The 24940-nt window shown below is 40.5% G+C and overlaps 1 protein-coding gene across 10 annotated transcripts in view; it reads left to right on the plus strand.

The window, feature by feature from the left end:
- KIF1B (kinesin family member 1B) overlaps window positions 1-24940 on the plus strand; it is a 170291-nt gene that overhangs the window by 27602 nt on the left and 117749 nt on the right. For all 10 annotated transcript variants that reach the window (XM_053577259.1, XM_053577250.1, XM_053577253.1 and 7 more), the window contains exons 3-6: window positions 11973-12049; window positions 14470-14649; window positions 19939-20004; window positions 24028-24206. In XM_053577259.1, the coding sequence (XP_053433234.1) occupies window positions 11973-12049; window positions 14470-14649; window positions 19939-20004; window positions 24028-24206 (502 nt within the window). The remainder of the gene's footprint in view (window positions 1-11972; window positions 12050-14469; window positions 14650-19938; window positions 20005-24027; window positions 24207-24940) is intronic.

A 24940-nucleotide genomic window follows, 5' to 3' on the forward strand; every position in this document is an offset into this window, starting at 1 on the left:
TGTTTTCCCATCACATTGCTCTGGAGTGACACCAGAGTTCCTTTAACCATGAGTAAAGGTGAGGAGGCAAAATGAGTGAAGGGGGAAAAATTTACTTATAAATTGCCTTTTATTGGGGAAAAATACCATAACTAGTAATTAAAAACAGTAACGACAACAAATACTTAAGTCATGCCAGACACAATTTGGCACTTAGAGATTTTAACTCACAATAATCTTCACAGTAGGCCACGTGCCTGTAATCCTGGCACTCTAGGAGGCTGACGTGGGTGGATTGCTTGAACTCACAAGTTCGAGACCAGCCTGAGCAAAATCAAGACCCCTGTCTCTACTAAAAATGGTAAAACTGAGGCAAGAGAATCACTTGAGCCCAGGAGGTGGAGGTTGCTGAGCTAGGATGCCATGGCACTCTACCTAGGGCGGCCGCTTGAGACCCAGTCTGAAAAAAAAAAAAATCTTCACAATAATCCTATAGTGGTACTCTTAATTTTCCCATTTCACAGAAGAAGGAATTGAGGCAAATAGGTGTTGGCTAACTCGCCTGGGCTTGCATATGTAGGAATTGAGGGAACTGGAAAATGAACTTGGGCTATCTGGCTCTTAACCTCTATGCTCCTCATATCACTTCTCAACATACTTACCAAGTTTTACTATGCTGTGCAGTAATACTTAATACTGAGTGTTGATGGCTAATTTGAACGTAACTATTAGATTAAAATTTATTTTGATACCTCTTTTTAAAAATTGCTTAAAATTTTTAATTGTATACATTTACGGGGTACATGTATTTTGATAGAAGCATGCAGTGTGTAACAATCGAATCAGAGTTACTGGGATATACATCTCAAGCATTTCTTTGTGTTAGGAACATTCTAATTCTGCTCTTAGCTATTTTGAAATACACAATAAATAGCTAAGGTTTTTTTTTTTTATTTGTCTCACTCTGTTACCTAGTGCAGTGGCATCATGGTAGCTCCCTGCAGCCTCCAACTCTTTCCCCTTCCCAGGTAGCTGGGGCTACCGGCTTTCACCACTGGCTTGGCTAATTAAAATTTTTTGTAGGGATGCTATATTGCCCACGTTGTTCTCAAATCCTAGCCTCATGTGATCCCACCTTGGGCCTCCCAAAGTTCTGGGATATAAGTGCACACCACCACACTCCACTGTAGTTATTGTTAACTGCAGCTGCCTGTGGTGCTACGGAACACTAGATCGTATTCCTTCTATCTAACTTTGATCTCTCTTCCTGATGGAAGGAGATGAAAAAAGTGTGTAGTGGGCACATAATTATCAGTTCAGATGTCTTCGGGCCACTTAGATTGAATGAGATCTAGACCTAGGTCTTCCAAATCATCTCTCTTTAAAATCATTCATACAGCCTAAGAAAACGCAGAGAATGAAAAAAAAAATCATTCAAAATTTGCTTTGAGAGAATTTGATAGATTGTTGTTGAGAGTTTATTCAGTGTGTTATAGCTAGCTTTTTTGTCCCGCTTTTGGTGGGCCAGGGTCTTATTCTGTTGCTTGGGTGAGAGTGCAGTAACATCACTATAGCTCACAGCAACCTCAAACTCCTGGGCTCCATCCATCTTCCTGCCTCAGCCTCTCAAGTAGCTCGGACTACAGGCACGTGCCTCACACCTGGCTCGTGTTTGTTTTTTTTGTAGCTCCTGCTTGTCTCAAATTCCTGGCCTCAAGTGATCTTCCTGCCTCAGTCTCCCAGAGTGCTAGGATTATAGGCATGAGCCACCGCGCCCCCCAGCTAGCCTATTGTAGATTGGAGTGATCACACTGTGACACTGTGGAGTTGCAGGATTTTTTTCCCTAGTGTATGTTTATTTTTTTAATAATTTGAAATTGAGTATATGGTGAACATACATAGTATATGTACCAAAAAATAGGTAAATTTAACCTATTTTTATAAAATTAATAAACTAAGTTTGTTATTTTAAATGATTAAGGAGCTGCATATAATTGTAGGTCTTTTGCTTAAATCTGCTTTATGGTGATATGCTTTATACTATTTTACTATATATTTCCTATATTATGTGGAGGACAGGAGTTGCCTACAGGATTTGATTTTATGGTTTTAAAATATAAATGGTATGGCCTCGAGCCTGTGGCTTAAGCGGCTAAGGCGCCAGCCACATACACCTGAGCTGGGGGGTTCACATCCAGCCCAGGCCTGCCAAACAATGATGGCTGCAACCAAAAAATAGCCGGGCGCTGTGGCAGGCGTCTATTGTCGCAGCTACATGGGAGGCAGAGGCAGGAGAATTGCTTGAGCCCAAGAGTTGGAGGTTGCTGTGAACTGTGATGCCACTGCACTCTACCCAGGGCGACAGCTTGAGGCTCTGTCTCAAAAAAATAAAAAAGAAATATATATATGGTATATAAAATATTTTTGTGTACTGTTTTTCTTAATTGTTGATGTAGGAGGAAGGTTGTGCTGAAGATATCATTAGGATTTTCAACAAGCTCAAAACATGGTTAGTAAAGTTAAGTTACAGTGTTGCCACACTGATAAGTTAATTATAGTTGCTGGTAAAATCTTTAGTAGTTTGCCAACAACACTAATTGCTACATAGAGACTTTAAGATATCAGATAAACACATTTATTCTGGATAATAAAAAGGCTTTTAGGTACAAATCTTGTTTTGACTGCCTTATTTTCTAGGGCTCAGTAATTAAAATGTTATTTCTGCATCTTTATGCTGAAATAACAAAGTTGGAAAGAAAGCAAGGAGAAAAGAGGGTAGAATTAGGATATATAACAGACCTTATAAGGCTGATTTTCACTTGGAGTGATTCCAAGAAAGGATGATCTATTATGGTTTGTCAGTAAACTGAGCCCTGTGAAACGTTTTGTGATTGTCATTTTAAAGGCATTTACATCTTTCATGGTAAGAGTCTTCAAGTCAGACTTCATGAAAATGACACTATCCTGCTCTTCTCCAGCTCTCCTAAGGAAACTAATGTCAGCTACAGGGTGAGGAATAAAAAGTAGAAGACAAAAGGGAAAAGGTGTGAAAGTTGTAGGAGAGGATAATGAAGGATTATCTTACTTTTGGACATGGAAAAAGATAACAGTCAGGTCTTAGGTGCTAAGGCTGCTGTTTAGATTTATGAAGGACTCAAGAAAACAGCCTTAAAACCAGATGGGATTTGATTGGTATCTAGGAGCTAAGGCCTAGAGGTAAAGTGTAAGCAGAGCAAGTTTGGGGGGAAATCAGGAGGGAGCCTGAACAAAGACTCATGCCTCTAGGGAGTTCTGAGAGGAGTTATGATGATGATCATTATAATAATGGTAGGGAGCATAGCTTGACTGCCTCTTTGAAACTTTTCCCTCTCTTGACTTCTAGTACCCCATGCTTTTCTTCCTCCTCGGTCATTCTCAGTCTTTGAGTTAAAAGTGGATGAGGCCTTTGTCCTTAGATCTCTCTCCAGAGAAGACAGAGCTTCTAAGTGATTTCATCTATTAATAGTTCCAAGGCTTTAAATATCATGGAGAGGATGACGACTCCCAAGTTCATATCCACAGCCTGGACCTCTCTGTAGAAGTTTAGACTTGTCTACCCACCTGCCAACTTAACTCTACTTGAAGGTCTAAGAAGTATCTCAAACTTAACATGTCCTGAACGCAACTGTTATTTCCCTCCCTGCCCACCCAGAGTACCTTCTCCATCCTTGTTACCCTTTCTTTAAGTTGCTCAGTCCAAAACTATTGGAGTCACTCTTGCCTTGTTCCTTTTTCTCACAGGCCACGTGCAGTCCAGCAGCAAGTTCTGTCATCTTTGCCTTCACAATATGTTCTGAACCCAGTTACTTTTTGGGTCTGTCTCTTTGCTTCTGCCCTTGTCCCCATGCAGTAGCAAGTCATAGTTTTGGAATGTAAATCATCAGGTCTTGCCACCCCTCTGCTTAAAATCCTTGATGGCTTCCTATCACGTCTATAATAAAACTAAAAGTCCTAAAATAGCTGGGTATTGTGGCAGGTGCCTGTAATCTCAGTTACTTTGGAGGTTGAGGCAAGAGGATCTCTTATGCCCAAGAGTTTGAGGTTGCTGTGAGCTGTGACACCATGGCACTTACTACCCACAGTGTGTTAGAATGAGACTGTCTCAAAAAACAAACAAAAAAACTACCTAGGAATCCTCACCTTCGTCACAAAGCCCCACAGAATCTGGGCTCTGGCTACCTATCTGATTTCAGGTCTCATCGTTCATCCTGCTGGCTACACTGGTGGTCTTGTTGTTCCTTAAACTTCATTCAGGTCTCTTTTCAAATATCACCTTCTCAGAGGTGGCACCCTACCCACTCTTACCTAAAATAGCCACCTCTGCCCACTTTCACTATTATCTTTTATCAACATTGTACTGTTTCTATTAGTTAATTATCAAACTCCCTCATTAGAATGTAAGCTCCGTGAAAGCAGGGGTTTGTTTTAACTAGGTTAGGTATCTGAAGTTCTGTGGCATGATAGATAACAAGTATTTGTTAAATGAAAGACTATTTTGAACATTTGCTTTATGCTAGGCCCTGAGTTACAACTTGACATGGATTAGTCATTAATCCTCAACAACAATTCTGTAAAGTTAGGCACTATTATTATTATTTTTGTGCCTGTTTTACAGATAAGAAAATGGAAGCTTACAGAGTTTATTACATGCTCAAGTTACAGATGAACCTAGGATAATATTGAATACTTAGGAACAGGGTGTCAGATTAAAACCTTTGTAGTATTCTACTTCTTTCATTGGTAAACTCTTTGAAAATGTCTTCTAGAAATAATTTTTTTTAGGTCACCTCACTTTTTGATCACTGAATATTGGGTTAGATTGTAAGACTAAGTTCAGTCTTGGATCTTGATCTTGGATCAAGAGAAACAATGATTTTCTGTTGGGCCCATCTCTTCTTGCCCCTGCAAATGTCACATACTAGGACTCATGGATTTCTGATGCAGTTCTCATGGGAGTTGTTACACAAAGGGCAAGCAAATTTTCTAAACATTGTGTAATGGTTGATGCGTTCTATGTAATCTGGGCTGTGCAGTTCTGCTCATGCCCTCTTCCAGTCCAGCCTTCATAGCCCAGTTACGGGGTGCTGCATCATCCAGATGAGAGGTGGAGGTGTGGACAGGGATGAAAATGATGGTGGTGGTGAGAAGCTGTGGGATCCTGAGATAGACACACACACTCACACAAGCATACACACACTTTTCCCTTTTTTTTAAAGATGGGGTCTTGCTCCATCATCCAGGCTGAAGTGTAGCAGTGCAGTCATACCTCAGATTCTAGGGCTCAAGTGATCCTCCTGTCTTAGCCTCCTAAGTAGCTAGGACCACAGCTGTATGCCACTGTGCCCAGCTAATTTTTGAATTTTTTGTAGAGATGGTCTCTCTGTTTGCCCAGGCTAATCATGAACTCCTGGCTTCAAGCAATCCTCTTCCAGGCCTCCCGAAGTGCTGGGATTACATACCTGGCCTCCTGAATATACAATAGAAACTCTGTAAATTGACTGCCCAAGGGACTGTAACAAAGTGATCAACACATGGAGGTGGTTAACATAAGGAACGAGGCCTACTGTACTGATAATGTACATGTGATTCATGTCCAGTCCCTGAAAATTAGGTCAACTTTAAACAGGTGGTCAGTGTAGGGAGTTTTCACTATGGAGGTTCTGCTGTAGTTTAAAAGTAGAATGAACAGGATAGATCAGATGTGGAGGGTGACAAAGAATGTCAAAGATGACTCCATATTATCTGTGGATGGGTCCAGGTCTGGAGTACACTGTCCATAGAAACCTAGATTGAAGAGGAGACTTCAGGTACAGAAGGTATGAAAGGGGCCTTGACAATTCTCACTGAAGGTGGTTTTATAGGCAGTAAAGCAGTATGAAGTCTACAGTGCTTATGCTCTGATTCCAGTCCCCAAAAATAGTCCTGGAGTCCATTCCTTGCAGGAAAGTGGGGGTGGGTACTAAATTTGTGATAGCTTTTTTTTTTTTTTTTTTTAATCTTTTTTTTTTTTTTTGTAGAGACAGAGTCTCACTTTATGGCCCTCGGTAGAGTGCTGTGGCATCACACAGCTCACAGCAACCTCCAACTCCTGGGCTTAAGCAATTCTCTTGCCTCAGCCTCCCAAGTAGCTGGGACTACAGGCGCCAGCCACAACGCCCAGCTATTTTTTGGTTGCAGTTCAGCCGGGGCCGGGTTTGAACCCGCCACCCTCGGTATATGGGGCCGGCGCCTTACCAACTGAGCCACAGGCGCCGCCCTGTGATAGCTTTTATGTTGGTGAAGATAAGGTTTATGTATGGAATGTGTTCATTAGTTACTGTGATTCTGTTGTTACGTGCATGCTGAGTAAGGAATGAGAAGTTACGTGCACTGTTTTAGCTCGGTTTACCTTGACACAAGAACCACTGTGTTAATTGTCATTCAATTTTTTAGTAATAAAAATCTCTCTAGTCTTTTGGTGAAATTTGGTAAACTACTGGTATTTCATGTATGTATTCCACAGGTATACACACAGTTTTGTTTTTCTGTTTATGCTCTTGAAAATGGTATTGGACTTAATTAAATTAAAATTGTAGATGACGTTTGAAGGACATTCATCTGAGTGTGTGTTTAGTGTAGGGGATCCTTAGCATGTGGGCCACATACTCACGGGGTCTGTGATGTGGTGGGAGCATCCAAGATTTGTTGATGCATCTAAGAAAGGAGCCACATGTGGCATTTTGGCTCTTGCCAAGAAATAGAATTCCCATGTTATAATTTAGCTTAGTTTATTACTTAGTGAACTTTTCCTGCTTTAAAGATCAAATAATATTGTCACTATACTTTAAGAGCTAGAAGAAGATAAAATACCTTTTTTAAGAAATTAACATTTGCATAGTGATTCATTCATTTAATATTGTGAAGTAGGTATTATCTCAGTGTTAGGACACAAAAGCATAGTAATATTTAAAGTCACAAAAAATCCAAATATAATGTTTCTTAATCATTCTTCAGATATTCAGAATATTAAAGGATACTAATATAGAGGTACTGATGCTGGTCCTTTATTCCAAATCCTGTATTTTACAAGTACTGCCCCTCCTGTCTTAGATGGGTTAGAGCAGTGGTTCTCAACTTATGGGTCATGACCCTTTGGGGGTCAAACGACCCCTTTCACTGGGGTTGCCTAATTATCACATATTTACATTATGATTCATAACAGTAGCAAAAATTACAGTTGTGAAGTAGCAACAAAAATAATTTTATGGTTGAGGTTCACCACAACATGAGGAACTGTATTAAAGGGTTGTGGGTATTAGGAAGGTTGAGAACCACTGGGTTAGAGGAAGTGAGTTAGGTCTCAATCATTATTCAGAAAGAAATATCCTTTGACATTATTTGACAGCACTAACTCATTGACCATGGAAGCAGTGGTGGAATTTATGGGTTTTGTAGGGTTCTGATGAACTCAAGTGCTGTCATTTCTATTTTACCTGCTTAAAAGTCTTTTTTCACTTGTAAGTATAGGGCTTTAAATTTGTTTAGTAGGAAATATTTCATATATTCAGGATAATATACATGTAAATATAAAGAATAAAAGAAACATTCCTGTAGTGGTGATACAGAACTTAAGATAGAAATACTATGACCTTCTGAAGTCCTCACTGAGACCCCCCCCAAAGAGGGAACAACAATGTTGGATTTTTGTATTTTTCTAAGGTGTCTTTTATAGATTGTGTGTGTGTATCTTTCATTTGTTGTTTTTTTTGTAGAGAGTTTCACTTTATGGCCCTAGGTAGTGCCATGGCATCACACAGCTCACAGCAACCTCCAACTCCTGGGCTTAAGCGATTCTCTTGCCTCAGCCTCCCAAGTAGTTGGGACTACAGGTGCCTGCCACAACGCCCGGCTATTTTTTTGTTGCAGTTTGGCCGAGGCCAGGTTTGAACCCACCACCCTCGGTATATGGGGCCTGCACCTTACTGACTGAGCCACAGGTTCCGCCCTTTTTCATTTGTTAATGGAGATCGTTTAAATATTGTGGGTAAATTTAACTTGTTTGAGAAAACTCTTAAATAGGTTTTGAAAATTATATTTTGGGGTGGCGCCTGTGGCTCAGTCGGTAAGGCGCCAGCCCCATATACCAAGGGTGACGGGTTCAAACCCAGCCCCGGCCAAACTGCAACCGAAAAATAGCCGGGTGTTGTGGCGGGCACCTGTAGTCCCAGCTACTCGGGAGGCTGAGGCAAGAGAATCGCTTAAGCCTGGGAGTTGGAGGTTGCTGTGAGCTGTGTGAGGCCACGGCACTCTACCGAGGGCCATAAAGTGAGACTCTGTCTCTACAAAAAAAAAAAAAAAAAAGAAAATTATATTTTGATTTATTTATATTAAAAAGGTTTTTGTTAAAAGAAGAGCAGAGAAAGGGAAGGAGGGAAGTGGGTGGGGCCTTGGTGTGTGCCACACCTTTTGGGGGCAAGACACGATTGCAACAGGGACTTTACCTAACAAATGCAGTCAGTGTAACCTGGCTTATTGTATCCTCAATGAATCCCGAACAATTAAAAAAAAAAGCACAAAGATGGAAAAAACCAAAAAAAAAAAAAAAGTTTTTTGTTGATAAAAGGTATTTAAAAAGCTTGGTTTTGAAGCTGTAAGCCAGGAAAATTTACTAGTTTTAGAAGCTTTAGAGATCTGGGAGAAGGGAATATTGAGGAAGAGAAAAAGGATTTCATATAAAACAAGGAAGTTAGCTTGTTGGTATAGGGTAGTTTTTTTTTTTTTTTTTTTTTTTTGTAGAGACAGAGTCTTACTGTACCGCCCTCGGTAGAGTGCCGTGGTGTCACACGGCTCACAGCAACCTCCAACTCCTGGGCTTACGCGATTCTTGCCTCAGCCTCCCGAGTAGCTGGGACTACAGGTGCCTGCCACAACGCCCGGCTATTTTTTTTTTTTTTTTTGTTGCTGTTTGGCCGGGGCTGGGTTTGAACCCGCCACCCTCAGCATATGGGGCCGGCACCCTACTCACTGAGCCACAGGCGCTGCCCTTTTTTGTTTTTTTTTTAAGTGGAGAAAAGAGAACAAAGGGATAGGATCTGAGGACTAGTCTTGGTAGAATTGGTAGCTAAAAGGTTAAATGAAATGTGGCTTAATCAGATTTATGATAGCAGATTTCCCAGAGGCTAGAAGTATTTATTGTAATCATGTTTGTTTGTTTTGTTTTGAGACAGAGTCTCACTCCACTGCTGGGTGGAGTGCCATGGCATCATAGCTCACAACAACTTCAAACTCTTGGGCTTAAGCAATCCTCTTGCCTCAGCCTCCTGAGTAGCTGGAACTACAGGCACCCGCCACTGTGCCTGGGTAGTTATTCTGTTTTTAGTAGAGACGGGGTTTTACTCTTGCTCAGGCTGGTCTCGAACTACTCAGCTGAAGCCATCCACCCACCTCAGCCTCCCAGAGTGCTAGAATTACAGGCATGAGCCACTGTGCCCACCTATAATCATGGTTTTGAGTGGTAAAGATGACTTCACAGGTCATACCTTACGTTTTGACATTGTTCTTAACACTGAACCACAACAACCTGAATCTGCCTCTTACAGTGTGACACTAATTTCCATTTTCTTGGTAGCATTTGTGTAGTCTTTCCTCTTTCAGGAACTGTAATTCTCACAGTTTTCAGTTTTAAATGAATAAAGAGAGTTAAACAATGCCTGAGTATCATTTCGGTAGAATGACTGTACAGTTATACAGATGTATATACATCTATGAAAAGGCCTCAACTGCCCTTTGCCTTGGTAGCACTGCCTGTAGGGAATAAGCATTTAAGTCAGTTGTTCGCAACCTTCCTAATGCCCCATGTATTTTCGTGGTTTTTTTTTTTTTGGCCGGGCTGGGTTTGAACCCACCACCTCCAGCATATGGGACCGGCGCCCAACTCCTTGAGCCACAGGCGCCGCCCTGCCCCATGTATTTTCATTGTTACAAAGGGGTCGTGACCCACAGGTTAAGAACCACTGATTTAAGTGATGGTGTCTCTTAAATGGCTGAGATTGTGAGCTCTGGAGCAGGACTATCTCCAGGTTCACTTCCTGGATCTGCCTCTAGTTAGCTCTGTAGCCATGAGTAAGAGTTTAACCTATCTGTAATGGTTTCTTTATCTGTAAAACGGTGATATAAAAACATCTGTCTTATTGTATGGTTGGGAGCATTAAATAGGTTAGTGGACAGAAAGTTCTGTGGGTCAGAGGTGAGTGTTCCATGAATGCTGGCTGTTATTAATCTTGTTTAGTACTATATGATTAGAAGTACGCTTCTTTGCTTAGATTGCCGTTTATGTGTGGGAGATGTTCTCTCCAGAACTGTGTCTCCTGGTCACATGACTGTGCGCAGTGTGAGCCTTATTAATACTCTGTCAGCATTTGAGGTTAGAACATAAGTGTGTGACTGTACCCAGTGGAATCCAGCAAGAGAACTAAGCCCTGTAGCAACTGTTGCTATTTGTGTCCTGAACAGCAGCTGTCCAAGGCAGATTTATTTTTTAATCCTGATCTCACTGATAGCCTGGGATGTGGTCCAGCCTTAGAGAAGTAGACTGGTTGAGATGTCTGGTCTTTGACATGTCATGACCACATTATAAAGATTCTAGTCCATCTGTATGAGTAAGGGAGAGAGATTAAACTTTAGCATTCACAGTCAATCCTTGTACTATAGTGTGACTGAATTAATTACACAGGAAATCCCTTTTACCATGGGGAGTGAGACTTCATGCTTTTCAGTCAAAATGTGATTTTGCTGTTAATAACATTCTACTTATGGTTTGGTAGTCTGTGATTCTGCCATATACACATAGACATACATGTACATATATACAAAATCAAACAATTAAGTTCATAAACTCATCCTAGAAAAAATGCTACATACCTCACTATAGTCACCTTCAAAGTACTTTCCTTGGCCATCTGGTGACCATAGTGATATTCAGCAGTGAGGTATGTAACACTTTTTTCAACATGAGTTCACAGACTTGTCAGGCCCTGTACCATGACACCACTGGTAGCCATTCTAAAAAAGAGTTTCAAAATTGCTTTGAAGAGTGGGATGGGAACTGGCATTGGTGCATAACTTCGCAAGGGGACTACTTTAAAGGTGATATTCAGCAGTGTGGGGTGTAGCACTTTTTCTAGGATGAGTTTGAGAATCTCATTGTCTGACCTTGCATGTGATAAGTTACATATCTGTTATTGTCATCTGTGAATTCCTTTGACTATCTTTGCAGTGAATGAATGTTTTTCTGAAATAGTAAGATCTTTAAAGAGTTTGTTTCAAATGGAAGTTGGAGTAATTGAGTAATTTCCTGAAATAATAAAGTGTCCCACTTCCAAGTTTTGCCTGCCAGCTTAACCTAGGGAAGACAAACATTCAGTCATAGAATATTTGTTTGTTTTGTTTTGTTTTTTGTAGAGACAAGAGTCTCACTTTATGGCCCTCGGTAGAGTGCCATGGCATCACACAGTTCACAGCAACCTCCAACTCCTGGGCTTAAGCGATTCTCTTGCCTCAGCCTCCTGAGTAGCTGGGACTACACGTGCCCGCCACAACGCCCGGCTATTTTTTGGTTGCAGTTAAGCCGGCCGGGTTTGAACCCGCCACCCTTGGTATGTGGGGCCGGCGCCTTACCGACTGAGCCACAGGCGCTGCCCCAGTCATAGAATATTTACTGAGCATCTATTTTATATCAGGCTGTGTTCTGAATACTGGTAATACCCAGTGAATGTTATTGGTCTGATTTCTTTTTCAAGTTTCATATGTAAATTGCTTCTTAAAAATGTGATTGTGTACAAAAATGTTTTTTGATTTACTTGTTCAAATTTAGTGGTATAAATTTACTGACGTGGATGTTTTGAACATAGAACGTCATGTTTAACAAAGAACTTGTGGCTGAGTGACTTATACAATTAAACATTTTTATCCTTTAGGTATTATTAACCCAAAGAACCCAAAGGAGGCCCCCAAGTCTTTCAGCTTCGACTACTCCTACTGGTCTCACACCTCGGTGAGTGCCGTCCTGGTTGCAGTATGCTGCCCTCTCCTGCCGCCCCTCTCCTTTCCTGTTTGTTTTTTCTCTTCACCAGACCAGGTCCAAGTCTGTTAAGTGTGGTCTATCATGACTTCATCTTTTGATGTGGTGATTACTATCTGAAGAGTAAAGTATTTCCTTAATAAAATATCTTAGTTGATGGGAAGTCTATGCATATACATATATATGCATGTAAAACTGATTTGATTTACATCAAACTTATATCGAAGGCATACCAGATTTATGCTGATACATACATCTCTTGAGGATTTATTTGCAAGTGTCTTAGGAATCTCATTACAAACATTATTGTACCTATGGATCTTAAGAAGTGCCAAATGAACGATTGATTATTGTGAAATTTTTTAAGTTGAATTTTGAGGAAATGGTTGTCAAGATTGAGATGACAACAGTATAATTATCTATTTTTTTTTTTTTTGTAGAGACAGAGTCTCACTTTATCACCCTTGGTAGAGTGCCATGGTATCACACAGCTCACAGCAACCTCCAGTTGCTGGGCTTAGGCGATTCTCTTGCCTCAGCCTCCCAAGTAGCTGGGACTATCGGTGTCTGCCACAGTGTCCGGCTATTTTTTTTGTTGCAGTTTGGCTGGGGCCGGGTTTGAACCCGCCACCCTCAATATATGGGGCCGGCGCCTTACTCACTGTGCCATAGGCGCTGCCTAGTAAAATTATTTTTATTTTTTATTTTTTTCAGATAGAGCCTCAAGCTGTCGCCCTGGGTAGAGTGCTGTGGCATCACAGCTCACAGCAGCCTCCAGCTCCTGGGCTTAAGTAATTCTCTTGCCTTAGCCTCCCAAGCAGCTGGGAGTGCAGACTCCAGCCACCGTGCCTGGCTATTTTTTTTTTTTTTTTTTTTTTTGGTTATAGTTGTCATTGTTTGGCAAGCCTGGGCTGGATTCGAACCTGCCAGCTCTCTATGTGGCTGGAGCCTTAGCGGCTTGAGCTACAGGTGCCGAGTCAAATTATTTGTTTTTTAAAATTGGAGTAGAACATCCCAGCTACTAGGGAGTCTGAGGCAAAAGAATCAATTGAGTCCAAGAGTTTGAGGTTGCTGTGAGCTGTGACGCCATAGCACTCTACTGAGGGTGACACAGTGAGACTCTGTCTCAATTTAAAAAAAAAAAAATTGTGGTAGAACAATGTAAGTTTTGAACATTTTGAAAGAACTGGTCCACAAGGAAAACAAAAGGTCATTGCCCTGTAGGAAAGTGGAGAGCAGGGCCTTTCACACTACCTTACTCAGCACAGAGCCCTAGGGGTTGTTGCCCAGCATCATCCCTCTCTTTGTTGACTATATATATATATTTTTTTTTTTTGTGGTTTTTGGCCAGGGCTGGGTTTGAACCCGCCACCTCCAGCATATGGGACCGGTGCCCTACTCCTTGAGCCACAGGCGCCGCCACCTCTCTGCCCCCTCTCTTTGTTATGTGTTACTGTTTTTCCAGTTTTGTGTTGGGGGATAGGAGATGTTTTAAACTATTGGTGAAGCCTAATTGTCAAGGGAATGACCTGTGAAAGGAATTAGAAACATTCTTAACTAAAAGCTGTGTTTGTTGAGAAATAGCCATCTTAGAGTGAATTCAGACAAGTATATTTATATGCGGGACTTGACCTTTGACCTTTTATCCTCCCTTTTCCCCCACTAAGAAATCATCTTGGAGCTCACTATGAATGAAAGAGTGCTATTTTCTCTACGGAAAATGAAATGTCAGATAATCCTGCCAGATAATTTCTTGTAATTTTTTTTGAGATACAGAGTTTTACTTTATTGCCCTTGGTAGAGTGCCGTGGTGTCACACAGCTCACAGCAACCTCCAGCTCCTGGGCTTAGGCTATTCTCTTGCCTCAGCCTCCCGAGTAGCTGGGACCACAGGCACCCACCACAGTGCCTGGCTATGTTTTTGTTGCAATTTGGCCGGGGTCAGGTTTGAACCCGCCACCCTCGGTATATGGGGCGGGCGCCCTACTCACTGAGCTACAGGCGCCTCCTTCTTGTAGATATTTTTATATATGGCTGACCCGGATGAGTTGAATAGTGTGTGTATGTGTTTGGTGAAAAAAATAAATGATGTGTATGGGAGACTTAAAAAGCGTAAAGTCAGCCAGGTACAGTGGTGCACACCTGTAGTCCTAGCTACCAGAGATGGAAGTAGGAGCAGTTGGAGGCTGCAATGCATGATGGCACCTGTGACTTGCCCCTGCACTTCAGCATGGGAAAAAGCAAAACATTGTCTCATAAAACAAAAAAGTATACAATTTTCTCAGGTTATTGTTATGATTCCAGACACTTTTTTATTTATTATGGAAATAATCAGATAAGTAAGGAAAAGATATGACTAAAATGACATTTATTTCTCCTTCTAACCCTTACAGCCTGAAGATCCCTGTTTTGCATCTCAAAACCGTGTGTACAATGACATTGGAAAGGAAATGCTCTTACATGCCTTTGAGGGATACAATGTCTGTATTTTTGCCTATGGGCAGACTGGTGCTGGGAAATCTTACACAATGATGGGTAAACAAGAAGAAAGCCAGGCTGGCATTATTCCACAGGTAAAAAACAAAACAGTGAAAAACTTGTGTTCACCATTACTCTTAATCTTAAATTGCTTTAACAATTAGTTTTACTTGCCAAACATTTATTCAGGGACTGTTGTCTGCAAAGCACAAAGATGAACAACCTATCCCTTTGTTTCAGAAAGGCTTACAATTGGGGGGAAAAGATTGACATATGCACATGTCTGTTTAAAGGTGGGGAAGTCAATGTGTTCTGGGAAGATTTTGCTATATATCTATATTATTTATCTTTTAAAAAGTGTCACTAGCTTCTTAAAGCTGTTTTGAATCCTGGGATACACAATGAATGTTGTTGATCTGCCTTAAGTTTCATATATAGGTTGCCTCTAAAGATTATTATTATTATTTTTTTATTTTTATTGTTGGGGAGTCATTGAGGGTACAATAAGCCAGGTTACACTGTTTGCATTTGTTAGGTGAAGTCCCTCTTGCAATCATGTCTTGCAAGATTATTATTATTATTTTTGATAGCTTGATAGCCTTATTTGGAGATACTTTCATTTTTATCTTACTATTTTAATGCTATCACTTTAAATTTTTGAACAGTCTGAGATTTTGTTTTCCAAGAGCAGTTGGTATTTTTTAAAGAATCTTTATGAGAGGGCGGCGCCTGTGGCTCAGTGAGTAGGGTGCCGGCCCCATATACCGAGGGTGGCGGGTTCAAACCCAGCCCTGGCCAAACTGCAACAAAAAAATAGCCGGGCGTTGTGGCAGGCGCCTGTAGTCCCAGCTACTCGGGAGGCTGAGGCAAGAGAATCACGTAAGCCCAAGAGCCAGAGGTTGCTGTGAGCTGTGTGATGCCCCGGCACTCTACCAAGGGCAGTAAAGTGAGACTGTGTCTCTAAAAAAAAAAAATTGCGTTGAAAGAAGTGATGTCGGGCAGTGCCTGTGGCTCAAAGGAGTAGGGCACCAACCCCATATGCCGGAGGTGGTGGGTTCAAACCCGGCCCCAGCCAAAAAAAAAAAAAAAAAAAAAAGAAAGAAGTGATGTCATCATACTACTGAGAAGTGAAAAAAAAATGAAAAAGAAGAAAGAAAAGAAGAAAAATAAAGGAAAAAAAAGAAAAAAAGGAAAAAAAAAGAATCTTTATGAGAATGGAAAAGAGTTCTGACATAGGTATTTATAAGGAATTTCTTTCCTTAAATTTATCTGCCTGTCTCTATCTATCCAGACAGAGTTTCGCTTTCACCGTGGGTAGAGTGCCATGGGCTCATAGCTCACAGCAACCTCAAATTCCTGGGCTCAGCCTCCTAAGTAGCTGGGACTATAGACCTCTACCACAATGCCCGACTATTTTAGAGACAGGCCTTGCTCTTGCTCGGGCTGATCTCAAACTCCTGAGCTCAAGCAATCTACATACCTCGGCCTCCCAGAGTGCTAGGATTATAGACATGAGCCACCGTACCCAGTGGAATTTGACATTTTAATAACAGGATTATAGTTTACTTTTTATATATTTCTTTTTTTGGTTACCTGCTGCCAAGAGCAAGGAATGTAGTTTGCTTTTATTAATGATAATTTGGGGTTAATTATAGGCCTGACGCTACCACCTCTATTCCAAGAATAAAATATATTAGGTAGCTTTTTTTTTTTTTTTTTTGAGACAGAGTCTCAGACTATGGCCCTGGGTAGAATGCTGTAGCGTCACAGCTCACAGCAACCTCAGACTCTTGGGCTTAAGCGATTCTCTTGCCTCAGCCTCCCAAGTAGTTGGGACTGCGTGCCCACCGCAATACCCGGCTATTTTTTTGGTTTGGCCTGGGTGGGTTTGAACCCGCCATCCTTAGTATATGGGGCCGGTGCCCTACTCACTGAGACACAGGCACCCCCCGCTAGCTGTTTTTTAATAGCGGTTCTCAACCTGTGGGTGGTGACCCCTTTGTAACAATGAAAATACACTGTGGCATTAGGAAGGTTGAGAACCACTGTTCTAGTAGATCACTGGGCTATAACATTAAATTCAGCTATATAACTAAAATGCTTAATTACTAATAAAGATTAGGAAATTTTCAGGAAAATATTGAACATTCTCTGTTAAAAATATATGTGTGGGCCAGGCATGATGGTTCACACTTATAATCCCAGCACTTTGGGAGTTTTGGGTGGGCCAGGAGTTCAAGACCAGCTTGAGCAACATAGCAAGGCCCTGTCTCTACAAAAAGTAGGAAAATTAGCTGGCTGTGATGGTGAGTGCCTGTGCTCCCAGCTACTTGGGGCACTGAGGCAGAAGAATCGCTTGAGCCAGGAGTTTGAGGTTGCAGTGAGCTGTGATGATGGCATTTCATTCTAACCCTGTCTGCAGACAAACCGAAAAAGGCATGTATTTGGGAATTGTTCTTTGTATATACTAATATCAATAATTATAATTAGAGAAAACATTATGCAGCATTATGTATCAGCCAAGCACAGGTCTAAGGTCTTCACGAATATTAGCTCATTCTCATATGACCCTAAGAAGTAGGTGCTTTTCTGGGCAGCGCCTGTGGCTCAAGGAGTAGGGCGCCGGTCCCATATGCCGGAGGTGGCGGGTTCAAACCCAGCCCCAGCCAAAAACCACGAAAAAAAAAAAAAGAAGTAGGTGCTTTTCTTATCCCCCATTTTATAGAAAAGGAAACTGAGGTTCAGACAAGGTCACTTGTCCACGTAAGGGTCAGGGGCAGGATCCAAATGTAGGCCAGGTGGTTCTGGAGTCTTTGCCTTTATCACTGTGTTGTACTTCTTCAGCAATAAAATAATTGTAGAGTATAGCAAGTCTGGCTAAATGGCCGTGTTTGTTTTACTTGTTACCACACTTAATTTCTCCTTCCTTTCCCTTTAACTTGTTTATTATTGGAGTTCTTATATAATTGCATATGTATTGGTTTTCTGATAATATTTTAGAGTATTTTATTAAAATGTGAAAGCATTTTAAAAAGATAAGTTTTAGAAATTGCTTTTTGTAGTAAATTTTAAGTTCTATTTCAACTTGTAGAGAATCATGACTATATAGTTCATTTTTGGAATTTATATTGCCTTAATGCTAAAGGTATGATGAATAAAAAATTAGAATTTCTATTATTTTTGTTAAAAATCACATAGTTTAAGACATTAAAGAGGTAGGGAGGATATTTATAATTTTCCTGATCTAGAAAAATTAATTTTTTCTGTTAAAAATGTTATGTAAATAGCTAGGTGTTGTGGTAGAAGCCTATAGTCCCAGCTACATGAGAGGCTGAGACAAGAGGATTGCTTGAGCCCAAGAGTTTGAGGTTGCTGTTTTACTATAAAGCCATGGCACTCTACCCAGGGCAACTGAGTGAGACTTTGACTAAAAAAAAAAAAAAAAAGTTATTGTGTAATAGAGTAGCCTCTCATAAAAAGGGGAAGTCTTAAGACAGTGGTAAAGGAAAAATTTTATAATCAGAATTATTTCTGCAAATACCTTCATTTACCCCTGTATTATATAAATTTTCTCTATCTTTGTGATTAAATTTATAATACATATTGTAACTGATAATATATAATAAATTTCACATAACTAACATGTGCAAAATTAGTTTAGTAGTAATCTTATTGCTACAATAATACTGATAGTATGAGGAAATTGAATTCACATAAATTAAATGTGCCTATGACATAACCCCTTTATAAGGGGTTATTCTTCCTTTTCCCGTAAATGTGGCTTTCCTTCTGAGGACATAATATTGAGGCACAATTGTTGAGGGAGAATAAAGATTAGAAGAGAAGAGTGTATTTAAAGTTTTACTTTTACAGTCAAGCGTAGCTTTATGATGGAGATACATCTGAAAAACATGTCATGAGTCATTAGGCAGACTGTCATTGTACAAACATATAGTGTACTTAAACAAGCATCGTGGTATTTACAGCCTGCTACACACCTAGGCTGTGTAGTTTAGCTTGGTGCTCCTAGGCTACAAACCTGTTTAGCACTTTGCTATTCTCAATACTATAGGCAGTTGTAACACAGTGGGACATATTTACATATCTAAATATAGCCAAACATAGAAAAGGTACAGTGAAAATACTATAAAAGATTGAAAATGGGGCGGCGCCTGTGGCTCAGTGAGTTGGGCGCTGGCCCCATATGCCGAGGGTGGCGGGTTCAAACCCAGCCCTGGCCAAACTGCAACAAAAAAATAGCTGGGCGTTGTGGTACGCGCCTGTGGTCCCAGCTACTCGGGAGGCTGAGGCAGGAGAATCGTGTAAGCTCAAGAGTTAGAGGTTGCTGTGAGTCGTGTGACGCCACGGCACTCTACCGAGGGAGGTACAGTGAGACTCTGTCTCTACAAAAAAAAAAAAAGAAAATGGCATTACTCCAGTATGGGGCAATGGTACTACTCCAGTATGGTCTTGACTTAATGTGCAAGACTAGAATTTGCTCTGTGTGAGTCAGTGAGTGAGTGGTGTCCCAGTGACTAGGAAGACCTGGGACATTAGTGAACATTACTATAGACTTTATAAATACTGTGCACTTAACACTATACCAAATTTACAAAAAATTTTTTCTTCAATAATAAATTAACCTAACCTTACTGTAACTCTTTTACTTTATAAACTTTTTAGTTTTTTTTAACTTTTTTTTTTTTTTGAGACAGAGTCCCATTTTGTCACCCTTGGTAGAGTGCTATGGCGTCACAGCTCACAGCAACCTCAAACTCTTGGGCTTAAGCGATTCTTTTGCCTCAGCCTCCCGAGTAGCTGGTACTACAGGCACCCACCACAACGCCCAGCTATTTTTTTTTTATTGCAGTTGTCATTGTTGATTTTAGCTGGCCTGGGCCACCAGCCTCAGTGTATGTGGATGGTACCCTACCCACTGAGCTACGGGCATGGCCAACACTTTTTGACTCTTTTGTAATAACAGTTTAAAACAAACACATTTTACAGTTTTATATAAATATTTTCTTTGCATCTTTATTCTATTTTTCTATTCCTTTTATTTTTACATTTCTTTTTTTTTAACGTTTTAAACTTTTTTGTTAAAAACTAAGACTCAAATACATACGTTAGCCTAGGCCCACACAGGACCAGGATCATGAAAGCATCAGTAGGCAACAGGAATTTTGTGGCTTTGTAGTAATCTCATGGGACCATTGTGTGTACATGGTCTTCAATGACTGTATTTTATTCAAAGTACCACTGGTACCTTGGTGTTGATGACGTGCGTGTCTTGAGAGGGAAGGAGGGCCTGATGGGCTACGCGGTCAGGATAACTCCACCTGCCTCTCATTTGCGGTCTTCATGCCTCTTCTCTGCTTTCCTAGTTATGTGAAGAGCTGTTTGAGAAAATCAGTGACAACTGTAATGAAGAAATGTCCTACTCTGTAGAGGTGAGTACAGCCATGCGCTGAAGCCAGAGGCCCCTCACACATTACTTTTTCTTTTCTTTAGCAGGTTGTCTATGAATGGTTTAATCACTACTTTTAAATGGGTCCAAATTATGACTGTGCTACAGATCACTTAACCATTCCCTTAGGCTGTTTCTACGTTTCGGTTAAATCTTTGTTTATATGTCTGTGTATTTATTTTCTGTTATTACTCATCTTTTTGTGTATATCTTGGTCGTTAAGTAGTATGTTGGAATTGCCAAATGGCTTTTTAGAAAGAAAGGTTCTAATCAATTTTCAGTTCTACCAAGAGAACATAAGCACCTAGTGTGCCCTTGCCAACAGTTAGTATTTTCATTTGTTAAGCCACACTGATTTGATAGGGGACATTTCTCTTAACTAAATTTGAAGGTCTGTGATTCTGAGTGTGGTTGAACGTGTTGTAAATTATGCAAGTGCCTGTTTACATTGTGGGATTGCAGTGTTTTTCTTATTTGTGTCACCTTGTACCCTTTAATATAGTTAACAATGATTTTTGTCAGGCAGATGTTTTAAATATATATATAATTAAACCCCCCCTTATTAATTGCTTATAAGCTTGGGAAACTATTCTGTATCCAGTGTTCACCCTAGCTGCTTCATGAAAGGGGTTATAGGATTACTCTGTACACATCAGTTTATTTGATAAACATTCCCTCTTTTTTGTGTGTGCTTTATGAAGTTGTTTTTTCACACACACGCGCACACACACACACACACACACACAAAAACCCTTTTCCTGGATTCAGTTTCATTCATAGTAACTGAAATTATTAAAGTGTTCTCTTAACATGAGCCTGATGTTCTGAAAAATTAAGCTGCTTTGAAAGCAAACTCTAGGGCCTTTTTTTCCCTCTTGGTGTGTTTTGATTTTCTATAGGACTTATACAATTCCTAGTTGATACACTTAGTTGCTTTTTTTTTTTTTTAACCTATAATGTGTTGACAGATTTATAAATTTCTGTCTTGTGACTACCGTACACCCAAAGAGAAGTGTGCTGCTCTAAAATGAATTCTAAAATGAATTTTCTAAATAGCTGGTCCATTACTATTGCTTTTTGAATCAGATGATAGAATTTTTGAGCTTACATTTAATCAAAGAAGATGCCGTTTTCTTCTACGTGAGTCATAGTTGACAGGTTTTCTTGGAGTAAAGTGTAGACCCTGGTGTTCACTGCCGTTCCTTCCACACGGCTGGACCTCTCTTAACTCCTCTCTAACTTCCTCTCTCACTTCTCTTCTTGTTTACTCTGCTCCACCACCCTGGCTTTTTTGCTATTTCTAGAACACACCAGAACTATTCTCGCCTCAGAGACTTTACATTTACTTTTCCTTCTGCCTGACATGTTCTTCCCCTGGATATCTGAAGTCCTCACCTCCTTCAACTCTGCTCAAATCTCACACTTGCTGACCTTGCCCCGCTTTTAAAATAATAATACACACACGCTCTCTACTCTAGCACTCCTTCTCTCCTTTGCCTCTTCTACTTTCTGTTTTCCAAAGAATTTCTCATGTTCTAACCTGGGAAGTTGCCTATTTTTTATGTTTGCTTATTTTCAGTTTCCTTCTAGCTTTCTGGGGCAGGGCTTTTTGTCTGTTTTATTTAGTGACATTTGCCAAGTATCCAGAAAAGTGCCTGGAAGAGAATGGTGCTTGGTGAATTGATTCTGCCAAGTGGGAGCTGGAATGGTTGGTGCCAAAGTAAAAGGATAGTGATGCCTTTGGGTGGGTTTACAAACCAGAGAATAAGGAATGGAGCATGAGACCGTAACCCAGATTATTTGGGTCCTCTTAGTCTCACACCTGTCTGAAAATGGCCAAGTGTCCCACAAGATGTAATGTCTTCCTGGGATTCAGGATTGTTTGTACAAGTTTAAGTGCACAAAAGTGATGGAAGCACCATCTCACTTTCTAGGAAAACTTGTTTCAAAAAAGACATTTGTTGTCCTCTTGGCTTACTCTCATAATATTGAAGATCTGTTACTTCATCTTTTAAGGTTCTCAACTTTTTAAACTGGTTTTAAAATAATAGTTATAAAAATTCAGTCAGATCAGAGACTGAATGGAAAAAAAATGACAGTAGAATTAAAGATAAGGTTTTATTTCAAACACTCTGGAAATTTGTAGAAGTTTAAAGTCGAGCAATGCAGAAGTTACACTGTATACTTGAAAAGCTCAGTGACACAGAAGGATCTGCTTCCCCTGAGACCTCATAATGCACCCGGTTGTGGTGAATTTATCCCAGTTCAGAGCCTTGTTTGCTTAGAAGTCTAATTTTATAGATACTTCAGGAATAGACCATTCTTCAAAGTCAAACTTGGATAAAGCTCCTTTGGCTGATGTTATAAAACCAACATGTTGGTTTGTTATTTTCCCATGAAAAGTAACTATTGTCCAGACTAGAATATTCACATTTATAGGACTGGTGACTAGTTATTACCTTCTCATGGACAGACCTCTACAGGGTGTCCCAAAGGTGGCCATACATAGGGAAAATGGGAAATTATAGCTAATGTACCTTTATGTACAAAATATTCATTACAGAGTTTTACAGAAAATTTCCAAAATATGCTCTACATGTTGGCCACCTCTTTGTAAAATTTTGTAATGAGTATTTTTTAAATAAAAGTACATTTAAAAAAAAATAAAAGTACATTTACCTACAGTTTCCCATTTTCCCTATGTATGGTGACTTTATGGGCAACGTTGGGGACACCCTATATTGGAATCCTATTGTTGTTTGGTGAGCATAGAATTATAGAGATGGAAATTGATTTGATAAATTAAATGTTTACTTGCCTCGGTTAAGAAATGATAGCCTGGCTCGGCGCCTGTGGCTCAAGTGGCTAAGGCTCCAGCCACATACACCTGAGCTGGCGGGTTTGAATCCAGCCCGGCCGGCCGGCCAACAATGATGGCTGCAACCAAAGGCGTTGTGGCAGGCGCCTGTGGTCCCAGCTACTTGGGAGGCAGAGGCAGGAGAGTCACTTGAGAAGTTGGAGGTTGCTGTGAGCTGTGATGCCAAGGCACTCTACCCAGGGCGATAGCCTGAGGCTCTGTCTCAAAAAAAAAAAAAGAAAGAAAGAAATGATAGCCTGATGCATTCATTATTGTGATAAGAATGGTTCTTCTGCGCTGGGCACGGTGCTTACGTCTGTAATCCCAGCAGTCTGGGAGGCCCATGTGGGTGGATTGCTTGAGCTAAGGAGTTTGAGACCAGCCTGAGTCAGAGTGAGACCCTGCCTCTAAAAATAGCTGGGAGTTTTGGCAGATGGCTGTAGTCCCAGCTACTCAGTTTGAGTTGCTGTGAGCTGTGACGCTACGGCACTCTACTGAGGGTGACAAAGTGAGACTCTGTCTCAAAAAAGAAAAAGAAAAATAGAATGGTTCTGTTGATGGAATGGGAATTTATGAAGTGTATAGTGCATAGTCTGAGGCTTCCTCCTCCCCCTCAAATCTTGGATAGGTCCTGCCACCTATTAGCTTCCTTGATGACCAGCCCCCTCCCCTGCTGTGGATACATTGTCCATAGTTAGTAACAAAGTGGCCAGTCTTAAAGAATTAGAGTCTATGGTCTCTTTTTTCTTCCCTGCTCTGGAATATTGATATTGTACCTTAGTTTTAATTTTTGATAGAAGTCTTATTTCCAAGCTCTTGGAGTAACCTCAAAGTAAATCCTGATGACTGACAACAGTGTACATTTGAAAAAACACTGATAACTGATTGCTATTAAAATATGTTATTTTCCTAAGGTAAGTAGCAGCCACTATGCACTAAAGGTAAAACTCTGAGGTTAGAAGGCTGGTTGTAACCTATGTAGTGTGAAATCTGTGCATATTGTTAGTAGAATAAAAGGGTCTAGAACTATGGCATTTTTCTTTGTAAAGGTTGTTAGTTTCTAATCATGGGGATTTTAATAAGAAATCTTTTTAGTATGTGTGATTTCTTGTTTGAATCTTCTGATCTACTTTAATAATTTGTTCCTAGGTGAGCTACATGGAAATTTACTGTGAGAGAGTGAGAGATTTGCTTAATCCAAAAAACAAAGGTAATTTGCGTGTTCGTGAACACCCACTTCTGGGACCCTATGTAGAGGATCTGTCAAAGTTGGCAGTAACTTCGTACACAGACATCGCTGACCTCATGGATGCTGGGAACAAAGCCAGGTACGGTAGGAGATAGACCAGTGACTGAGGTCTTGGCGCATTTTGAGAGCTACTGTGCCCAGTTAGGATTTGAGGCCATATTTATAGAGATGAATGTTGCTTTAATTGTGATCCTTTGGCTATGCTGGAGGGGTGAGGGATTCAGCACATTAAACATCTTTCTTCTCATCAAGACAGTGTATTGCTGAAACATGTTGGAACTTTGTTTTACTCTTAGGATTTACTCTTAGGATTTTACTCATGTTGGAACTAAGTTTTACTCTTAGGATTTGATCAAATCATGGTATATGTAAGTGACTATAATAGTAATTGATTCTGAAATGAATGAGCACCAATAAAGAATAGAAATTATATGTATGGGTGGTTTCTAGAGGAATAGCTGGAGTATGAAAAGTAATTCTGATAGGGTGCCTTTGGAGTTGGAAGGTAACTTGGTGGGCTCACAAATAAGATGACTTTTTTGTTTGTTTTTTTTGAAACAGAGTCTCACTCTGTCACCCTTGGTAGAGTGCCATGGCATTATAGCCCACAGCAACCTCAAACTCTTGTGCTCAAGAGATCCTCTTGCCTCTGCCTCCTGAGTAGCTAGGACAATAGGCACCCACCACACTTCTGGGCTATTTTTAGTAGAGATGGAGGCCTTGGTCTTGCTCAGACTGGTCTGAAACTCCTGAGAGGCAATCCATCCACCTCGGCCTCCCAGAGTGCCAGGATTACAGACATGAGCCACCTTG

Source organism: Nycticebus coucang, chromosome 22, assembly GCF_027406575.1.
Source record: "Nycticebus coucang isolate mNycCou1 chromosome 22, mNycCou1.pri, whole genome shotgun sequence".
Taxonomy (NCBI): domain Eukaryota; kingdom Metazoa; phylum Chordata; class Mammalia; order Primates; family Lorisidae; genus Nycticebus; species Nycticebus coucang.